This window comes from Alligator sinensis, unplaced genomic scaffold (assembly GCF_000455745.1).
Source record: "Alligator sinensis unplaced genomic scaffold, ASM45574v1 scaffold938_1, whole genome shotgun sequence".
NCBI classification, from domain to species: Eukaryota; Metazoa; Chordata; order Crocodylia; family Alligatoridae; genus Alligator; species Alligator sinensis.
The window spans coordinates 1,249,808-1,260,554 of NW_005842449.1; the positions used below are offsets into that span (position 1 = coordinate 1,249,808).

General features: G+C 44.6%; 1 protein-coding gene across 1 annotated transcript in view; it reads right to left on the reverse strand.

Annotated features, from left to right (window-relative positions):
• The window catches only part of VWDE (von Willebrand factor D and EGF domains), a 68,228-nt gene that overhangs the window by 30,150 nt on the left and 27,331 nt on the right, over nt 1-10,747 (reverse strand). Inside the window, exons 11-13 of the mRNA XM_025212162.1 lie at nt 6,851-7,059; nt 5,417-6,405; nt 3,278-3,414 (exon numbers count right to left, since the gene is read on the reverse strand). Of these exons, the coding sequence (XP_025067947.1) occupies nt 3,278-3,414; nt 5,417-6,405; nt 6,851-7,059 (1,335 nt within the window). The remainder of the gene's footprint in view (nt 1-3,277; nt 3,415-5,416; nt 6,406-6,850; nt 7,060-10,747) is intronic.

Below are 10,747 nucleotides of genomic sequence, written 5' to 3' on the forward strand. Positions count from 1 at the left end.
CTGAATGCACTACAAACAAAAACGTACATAAATAAAAAGGAATTTTACTTTGGGGCTTTCTTAGTTTTTTATCCAAGGTCAAGAGGCTAATTCTTAATTGCATCTTAAATTATTCAGGGTTTTCAATATCTGTAAATTAATCAGCTCTTTTAGACAAAGGCCAGCCTGGGTAACTGTACCTAAATTCTGTCTAAATTCCTTCCATCACTGTATTAGTTTATGGGACATAATTCTCAATTTCCAATCCTGAGTTACTTGTGGAATGGAAAAAGACACTGCTGTTGTGCCACCATAAACATTTCTGAGCGGTCTGGTCCTATTCAGACAGTTGGTCTCAGGGCCCAATGCAGGATTACCCCCCACCCCACCCCACCCTACAGGAATTCTTGTGAAGAATTGAGTTCCTGATCCCTAGGAGTGCTTGCCTGGCTTTCTTCACTTAGAGAGATATATCCGCTATATATATCCTCTATATATCCTTGCGAATTGGCTAGAGGGTCGCACCCAGAGAGTCGTGGTGGATGGGTCGGTTTCGACCTGGAAGGGTGTGGGAAGTGGGGTCCCGCAGGGCTCGGTCCTTGGACCAATACTCTTTAATGTCTTCATCAGCGACTTGGACGAGGGAGTGAAATGTACTCTGTCCAAGTTTGCAGATGACACAAAGCTATGGGGAGAAGTGGACACGCCGGAGGGCAGGGAACAGCTGCAAGCAGACCTGGACAGGTTGGACAAGTGGGCAGAAAACAACAGAATGCAGTTCAACAAGGAGAAATGCAAAGTGCTGCACCTAGGGAGGAAAAATGTCCAGCACACCTACAGCCTAGGGAATGACCTGCTGGGTGGCACGGAAGTGGAAAGGGATCTTGGAGTCCTAGTGGACTCCAAGATGAACATGAGTCGGCAGTGTGACGAAGCCATCGGAAAAGCCAATGGCACTTTATCGTGCATCAGCAGATGCATGACGAATAGGTCCAAGGAGGTGATACTTCCCCTCTATCGGGCGCTGGTCAGACCGCAGTTGGAGTACTGCGTGCAATTCTGGGCGCCACACTTCAAGGAGGATGCGGATCACCTGGAGAGGGTCCAGAGAAGGGCCACTCGTATGGTTAAGGGCCTGCAGACCAAGCCATACAAGGAGAGACTAGAGAAACTGGACCTTTTCAGCCTCCGCAAGAGAAGGTTGAGAGGCGACCTTGTGGCTGCCTATAAGTTCATCACGGGGGCACAGAAGGGAATTGGTGAGTATTTATTCACCAAGGTGCCCCTGGGGGTTACAAGAAAAAATGGCCACAAACTAGCAGAGAGCAGATTTAGATTGGACATTAGGAAGAACTTCTTCACAGTTCGAGTGGCCAAGGTCTGGAACGGGCTCCCAAGGGAGGTGGTGCTCTCCCCTACCCTGGGGGTCTTCAAGAGCAGGTTAGATAAGCATCTAGATGGGGTCATCTAGACCCAGCACTCTGTCCTGCCTATGCAGGGGGTCGGACTCGATGATCTATTGAGGTCCCTTCCGACCCTAACATCTCTGAATCTATGAATCCTGGAGAATATCAGGGCATGGGTCTGTAAACAGGGAAAGCTGGGGATTCCCACTTGCAGAGATGTGCCACTAGGATCTCAGGAGCACATCTCAAACAGGGAAAGTCTGAAGTTCCCTGCTTACAGAGACGTGTCTTGAGTTCCCCAAGGAACCTCTTTGTAAGAGCAGATAGATAGGCAGGCATAGGCAGATTAACGGATGGGCCAGCTGGGCCTAGGACAGGGGCCACTACCAATGCAGGACCCCTGGGATCCTCATCAGCAAGGTAGTAAAAGCCAGTTTTAAACTTGGTCTGGGTTTTGTCTCCCAGCAGGGAGACAAAAACTGCCAAGTTTAAAAATGTGGTTTTTGCATTTGCTTCCTTGCAAGCTGGGAGCAAGGCCCCTTCATCAATGGGGTGAGAGGGCAGGACTGGGGCCAGGCTAGGCTGGGAGTGCCGTGTTGCACCTCTGTGGGCACTCGGGGGGTCTTGGGGAGCTATGGCTACCCCAAAATTCATCTTGGCTCTCCCTAGCCAAACCTCCTAGCGCTGCTGCCCGCCCACAGAGACGCAGCACTCCTGGCTCAACCCGGCTGGGCCCTGTGCATCTGTGCAGCAGCACAGGACACAGCCAGGCTGCAGCTCCCTCCAGGTAAATCTAATAGGGGCCAGGTGGGGAACTAGACAGAGCTGTGGGCAGCTCATAGTGGGGTGGGGGCTCCCTCAGAGTGATCGAGAGTGGGGGAGGGGGGCGGTCCAGTGAGGGGAAGGTGTGCATCTGGGTGTGAATGTGTCTCTGCCTGTCTGTGTTTATGCGTATGTGTCCTGTGGGCATGTCTCTGTTCATGGTAGGGAAAGTGTCTATGTGTCCATGTTTGTGTCTGTGTCCATGTGCAGAAAGTGAGTGAGAGTAGAGTGAGCACCTGTTAGTGTGCACGCTTGTGTGTGTGTACATTTGGCCGTAGGGGGGAAGGGGGCGTGGAGAGCAGGGAGACACAGGCATATGCTTCCCCACCCCCCAGCCTAGCAGGGTCCACCCAACCTCCCCCCACCAGCACAAGGATGGGAAAGGGCCCACCCTGCAGCCCAGCTCCCATGGGGAAGAAGGCCTCCAATTTTGTGTTTGTGTTGCACCTTAATCCACCTTTGCAGGCAGGTGTTCCCAGGGCTTGAGGGGCCTTATTTTGTGCAGGAATTCCAGAGCATGAAGCATAAGGCCCCTCATGTCCCAAGAGAATACACTGCCTTTTGTCCTATAGCATCAATGGGTGTGACAAAAGGTAATATGCATTTCATCCAATGAAATGGACCAGCTGTGCTGGGATGCATCCCAGTACGGCTGATCCACTTTGTTTGACAAAGTCCATTTCTAGTCATAGCAGACTTAAAGAATCACTGCCTTTTCCTCCAAATAATGGAACTTCAGTCCCTATAAGCACCTTTCTTTATGACCATCTTTAGGGTTGTGCTTGTATAGGATCCTATCTCAGCATGCTGGTTTGATAACTGACTGTTGTGCCTTGTTAGCTCCTCTCTCAGCCTTTTATGCTTTGCTTTTCTCTTCCATTGAGAAAATGGCAAACTTGCAAGGAGATGAGTGCTTGCTGTGAAGCGCTGAGTGCCTTTTCTTTCAGCTAGTGCAGGGGATGAGCCATACACGCATTAAAAGAAATGTCCTGTATTTTGACCACACGATGAGAAATAAACCACAGCACTTTGGAAAACTTAAATCTGGTGTTGGTGTCCAACTGATCTACCTGCAATTTGATAATTTCACATTTCAGACTTGTTGACTCTCTGAATCCCTGGCCAAAAGCTCTCACAGATGTGCAGTCATACTGTCGAATGTCACACAATCCATCATTCTCCAGCTCTGTGATTTCTGGAATTTGATCTTTGAAGTAAAGGTTGGAAAAAGTTAGAAAATGTAAGTTGACAAATTATCATTCTTTAAAATTATATAATGGATATATATCTATAGCTGTCTCTTTATATCTTAGAAGAAAAATGAAATGATATTGTCCGGCATGGTATGTCTTCAGTATCTGAAGTTTTCATTTTGTTTTTCAAAATAGTTTGGAGAGACTTCAGATACAATTTTTAAAAGACCATAATACTGTCATATAGCAGATACTGGAGCGAGATACATAAATACAGTACATCTGCTAGATGAAAGTTACTAGTCCAGCCAGAGAAAGCAGCTAACTGGAAAACTTCATGATGTTAAAATTCAAAACTTCTCAGATTAGTTATACTTTAGAAAATACAGTTGGGGAGAGGAGGACAATTCACGTTACTAAAATGTAGCTGAAAATATATTGGGTTTGATCTAGTTAGATCACTTTTTTATTGTAGTCTAGCAGCATAAAATATAAATGAGAATAATGACTTAAATGGTACAACTAGGCTAGGAACAATTTGTTCCAGGACAATTTGTGCCTGTGTTTGTCCTAGAACAAAATATCTCAGGATTAGCGTGTACACACATTGCCCTTCTAATCAGAGTTTTGTGAGTGGCAGAATACACAGATACTTTTTTTGTTGTTGATTCAATTATGAAATCCTGGGATAATCTTTTACATACACTTTACAATGTCCCATAATAAACCGATAGTACTTATTATCCTATGAATGTTTTTAGAATTTATCCTGGGACAAAAAACATAGCTGTCTGAACAATTTCACTGTCCTGAATAAAATGATTTATCTTGGGATAAATGCAGTTTCTGCTTTTAGCCCTAGAAAGAATGGAAGTAGAAAGGAGTCTATATCTAGAGTTGTTTGGATAATGTTTGATAGCTGAAACAAATATTGTAAGAAAATGTTTCATCTTAAAATGGAAACTTTTTTGATGAAGAAAATCTTCCCTCCCTCCGAATTTATTTTAAGGTCATTTGAAATATTTTGTTCAAATCTGCCGCTCTTGCTTGTAACAGAATATGTATTTGACCTGAAATGACATTTCATTTTTTGAGGTTTTACTTTAAGTATAGGTGAATTTTTAAATAAAATAAAATATATTTTTATTCCTCATGAAAAAGATTTGGCCAACATTATCTGTAGCCCATTCTACCATTCCAATCTACTTGTTTTCTTTCTAATATAGACTTGGTCCTAAATGGTTTGCATTTATGGAAGTAGCAAATTAATATTTGATGCAAGAATTCTTTACAGACCTTTTAGGAAATAAAGAATAGGAATGAATGTATAAGATGGCTCTCTCTTTAACAGGAGACACTATACAATATATATTATATAAAACATGCTAGCGGTGTGCACTATAAATTCACTGAGTGGTAAGTGTTTTTAAATCGAACATATCAGAAGCTGACCCTAAGGGCAAAGATACACTTAGACCATACTAAATCTGTGGAATGTTAAGTAGTGTTAAAGTTAGAACATACTGTGAGCAGTCGCATGTTAATACAGTTTCTTGCTGGCATGGCTTTGACTTGCCACTAGAGGACACCTGGCTTCTATCCTTGCTCTGAGTTGGAGGGGAGGAGGAGGGGCTGGGAACAGTGCATCGGAGGATGCTGGAGGTCTGCAAATTGCTTGTTTTATCTCCATGGGGCATACTGATGTTACCCTAACCTAAGCTAGGTAAAATCAGAGTTAAATCTCACTTGAAGTGGCGTAATTTTTAGATGCTCAGAGGCTCTTAGTATGAGTTAGAGCTTTAATGTGTGGATGCTTAATATGCTACAAGTGTAATACATAACTTCACGCTAAGGCTTGTCCTTGGGAAACAAGAATAGATAACAAATATATGTGTTTTAATTAGGAAAAAAAGCTGATGGACAATGACTAGCAACAGTGTAGGGATACAAACTGACAATGCAAAAGAAAAAACAAGAATCCTGCTTAAATAGATTGTATTGCACAGTCCTACTTACCAGACAAAAAGCTGCAATCATAGGAGCTAAAGCCTTGGAAACATGCACAGCCCCATTCTACACATTCTCCATTACCGCTGCAGAGATTGGGGCATTTTAATGCTAAGAGAAGGTCCTCAACTGACTCCTGAAATTCTTGTGTGTTGTAATTTATTTCTTCCAAAACCCTCTTTTCACATTCGTTCTCCAACAAGGCCACACCTGCTTCTGCCCAGCTGAGATCATCCTTCAGCAATAAATCTTTTACACACATATCTACTGTATCTTCTACCTTCCTGTCAAGAAGAGCAGCACAAGATCTTCCTATGCTGGAGTTAGCTATTGTTTGCTGGCACAACTCCAAAGCACTGGATTCAGTGAGGCCAGAAGGTGTGGGCCAAGAAGGCAAAAAATGTTGGCGCATGTTAGTTGTGTGATCTTCTGGAAAAAAATAGCTAAAACCTTCTATTTCCGTTTGGCTAAGACTCTGGTATGGGAATACTGGAAGGTGTTCGTAATAATGCTGGCGCTTCCATCTACTTCCAACAGGTTGTCTGTTGTACACTTGGCTGCTAAATGCCTGTGTGCGTCTTTGAGTTCCCAAGCTCGATACTCCTTGTTTTTCTATTTCAATGTCTTCCTTTACATTTGTAGAGACTACTTCTTCTGCTATAGGTGCTATTTGAAATTTGGTTTGAAATTGGTCCTCTCCTAACAGAAGTTCCAAAGAAGCTTTTTCATGTGCAAATATATGTCTGCTTAAGCCCCTGAGAAGATCAGCAGGGCCAACATACTCAGCAGTGACATCTAGTCCTGGTATCAAAGAGAGAAACCTGACATTTTCATTTTCTTTGCAAGATGAAGCAAATTCTGCTTGAGAAACAGAATTCAACCTATTCATTGATTGATATAAATCACTATCATCAACTGTACAACTACAGAAAGGTATTTTTTTGGATAAAGTTAAAGAAGCCGGTATTTTGTCAAAAAAACTGTCCCCCGGCAGAATTCTATAAAAGAAAAAGAGAAACGAAAACATTTCAAATTGTTATATTTTAGTTCTTTTAGTTTTCTCTAGAATTCCACAGTGTTGTTGTCTATACCCCTGATTTTAATACTTTAAATCAATCTTGTAAAGATTTGAGTGTCCTACATAAATTACAAAACCATAAGAATAAATTACAGCTATAGAATTGAAATGCATGAACAAATGTATTGGTTTATGTTCACCTGATTAGCATGTTAAATACCCTTTAAGCAAATATTAAATAGCAACTAATAATCAGTTATTAATTTATCATTTTAATTTGCCACAAAATAAGTTGCATTTGTTCCTTTCTTTAACTGAATATCAACTAAGTAAGACAAGTTTTACATGTAGGGGAAACACTGAACTGAAAATGAATAAATGTCTTGAAGAGATTGGTATTTAATTGAAATAAATGTACTTGTTACCTCCATTCATTAATAAAGGTAAGATGAGCATTAGAGTCCTTTTTGATTTCCATTCCATTTCGAGTGTGGTAGTCGTTCTCTGCATATCCATCAAATGTGCCACAAAGCCCCATGGTATATTTATAGTCTGAACTGGGTGCCCTGAGAGTCATGCTCATTCCCCATTCACTCACATCAGCCCGAATGAAAGCTCCAGAAGAAAATGAGATCTAAAAATAAATTTATACTGTATTAAAAAGATATGGTTAATAATTAGTATAAAATTTAAAAAAACAAGGGAAACAAATACGTAAGTGCCAGGTATATTAAGAATTCCAATTAAACTCTACAGGTGCGTCCACACACGCAGGCATATGCGTTTGCAGCAGCTCAAATAGAAGTGGCACAAATTTGAGCTGAGGATTTTTGCCTCAGCACACATGCCCGGTCATGAACTTTGGTGTGGGACAAGTTGTGCCACTTGGAGCAAAATAACCCTGCCCAGCTCCTCCTGGATCTGCAGCCAGAGGGAGCTAAAGCCTGGAGCCAGCACCTGTGCTAGATCCAGCAGTATAAAAAAAAGCTGCCCTGGCAAGCAGCTTAGGGCTACTTGCTCTCAGGAGCTTCTGGGGCCCAGCCAATTGGTATCTGGGGACACTACCCCTTGTGCCAGCTGGACTGCTAAAGCAGCTCTAACTGAGAGTTTCCTGCACCTTCTATCCACTGCAGCAGTCTGGCAGTGGGGGCTGCTGCCTGGCTGGCTATGACATACTGCCATCTGCGACAGCACGTGGGCCCATGGCTGTGCGCTTGCCAGATCCGGATGGGGACTGCACAGCCTCAACAGAGGCATCTCCACCTCTGGGCCAGCTGCCACTGGGCTGTGACTGACCAGTTGGCCTTTGTGTGGTACTACTGCCACACATGCTACTGCCTAGCCATCTGGGCAGCTATTGCCTGGGAGATTTTCTCAGTGGTGGCGGCCTGCTTTGAACTGTCAAAGCATGTCCTCCTAGCCCCAAGTGTCCAGGAGGTCAGCCACCTCTTTTGCCTGCCAGTTAGCTCCCGAGTGCCAGCCCTGAGCAGACTCCTCTGCCTGGGTCCTGCCACTTGCCTCACTAGCAGGAATTCTTGTGTTCCCTATTTAAAAACTGCAAAATCCCTGATAAAATATCCCAATAGCTCAAAATGAAGTCTTACTGTAGGAATTCGTGTGTTCCCTATTTAAAAACTGCAAAATCCCTGATAAAATATCCCAATAGCTCAAAATGAAGTCTTACTGTTGTATATTGTGGGTGACTGTGGGAGGGTATGGGGTTTGTGGATGTGTGCGGGGGGGTGTGGGAAAGGGTGTGGGTATGGGGTTTGTGGGGAGTTGTGAGATGTGTGGAGGAGGAGGATTGCTGGGGGATGTGTGGGTGTGCATATGTGGTGGAGTATTTGTGTGTAGCAGTGAGCGGGGCTCCCCCCAGAGGCACGTGGGTGTATGTATGGGGGGTGTTGGATTTGTTGGGAGGTGTAGGTGTATGCAGTGCTTGTGGGGTGTGATTGTGTGGGGGAGAATGTGGCTGTGGGGTTTATGGGGAGGGTTTGAGGGTATGGTGGGGTGTGCATGGGAGCCCCCCAAAACTGGTCAGCCCTTTCCCCACCCCATAACAGCCTGGTGCCCACGCACCCTGTGGCACCTCCCCACCACCGCCAACAGCACACCACCCCAGCCCGTCCTGCACGAGTCCATACCATCCAGCCACAGTGCATCTTGCTGCCCCCTGGTCAAGTAGCAGGGCTGGGGCGGCTCTGCAGCATTACTGCCTCTAGGCAGCTCAGGCAGTGGCAGTTCCTTCCAGCTGCCATCACTGCTGGCCACAGCCCTGTAGTACTGGTGGGGACCTGTGCCACAGCCCCAACCTGATGTGCCCTGCGCCTGCTCCGGACTCACTGTCCAGGCTCAGCACTAGCAGCACTGCCAGTGCCAGGCAGAAACTGTTGCTCAGCACAGGGGAAAATCAGCCCATCCCTTTTGCCACTCCTGGGCGTTCTTGATGCAGCCACACAAAGCCCGTACTGTGCCGGGCTGCCCTGCAGTTCTGCCACCATCACAGATGCCTCTGGGCTGCCCAGAGTGGCAGTGATGACAGTGCAGAGCAGCTGCAGGGCAGGTCGGCATGGCGTGGGATCTGGGAGGTTGTACTAAGAACTGCCTAGCAGTGGCGAGGGGGAGGGGCTGCTTTCCCCTATGCCAAACAACACTTTCTGCCTGGCTGCTACTGCCACTGAGTCTGGATGGGTGAGTCTGGAGCAGTTGCAGGGTGCGCTGGATTGGGGCTTTGTGTGCAAGTCCCCGCTGGTACCACAGGGCTGGGGCCAGTGACAGCAGCAGCCAGAAGGAGCCATTGCTGCCTGGACTGCCTAGAAAGGCAGTCCAGCTGCAGGGCTGCCCCAGCCCCACTGCATGCCAACGGGGCAGGTGGGACCTGCCAAAGACTGGACAAAGCCCCTGTGGGCCACATTTTGCTGACCTACATGCTAAGGAGATTGTCTATAGGTACCAATAATAGCTCTTAAAGATTCTTGGGAAATATTCTTAAACATTTAAGCTCAGCTTCTCAGGTAGTAAAGATAACAGATAAGGAAATGTTAATAATACATGTCAATACTGCCTGCAGGTTGGCAGTAGGGGGACATGTAATAAAGGTATCACATGTTCAACGTGTAGCTTGCTATGTATACATTATATGCTGGTTATATCACACAAAATTATCTTTACTACCTGAGAACCAGAGCCTATATGTTTAAGAATACTTCCCAAGAATCTTTAAGAGCTATTATCGGTGCCTATAGACATGCTCCTTAGCATTCTAATTAGAATGCTCAGCGTCGCCTCAGCAGCATGGGTATTAAGCCCACCACATTTCAAAATGACCACGAGGGTGCTTTAACTAAAGCTCGTTGAATGACCTTTAGTTAAAGCACCCCCAACTGCCATTTTGAAATGTGTGTGTGTGTGGTGGGGGTCCTTAATATGGATGATGGTGAGCCATTTTAATTAGAGTATTAGAGTAGCTGTCTGGGAGCCAGTTTAATCAAAATGCCATCCCTGCCTCCCCCCACCTCCAAGCATGTGCATAGGCAGCCTATATTTTTAGTTCAAGCATCTTTGTCATTTATATGAAAAATGAAGTGTCATGTATTTTAAGAATGAATATTTCTGGATAGATGTAATTACACATTTGAATAGACAGTTTTTTATTTGAAAAAATGACATTTTACCCACATTTTTTGCAGCTCTGAACACTTTATCTGCTGATTTAAACTGGAAATGGTGTGTTAGAAAATTAAGGTGATAATTAAATTGTAGCAAGCATGTAAAGGATATAATCATATTATGTTAAACCCATTTGTGTTTTGTAAGCTCTATACAAGTGAAAAAGAGAAATTTTGCAAGCATACTGTAAAAAACAAACAAACAAACAAAAAGAACCCAAGTCTTACTCTTCTGAGAAACAATGATTGAAGAGGTTAGTGTCCGGAGGAAGTCATGACTGATTCATTGTCCACATTAGAGCAAATGACAGGAATGAGTGGAAAACTCAAGTCACATAACTTGTCTGTGCTTCTGTTTTCTTAACTGCAAAATGATACCTGTCTTGGTGTGCACCTAATTAACATTTGGGCTTCTGATATAAGTGCTAAGCATTTAAGGAGTTTTGATGTTGGTTACCACAGCCACTTAAAAAGATGTGTTTGTTTTTATGCTTGACTTTCAGATTAAGAGAGCGATTTAAGAGGGCAGGTTTAACATTCAATTTTTATGCTAGCGAATTGCCCATCAAGAAGGATTTGAGGGCGGAGGGGATGGAGTGTCACCACCCACTGCACCACACCACCACCGCCTCCCAGGAGGGGGGGGGGGGGGGG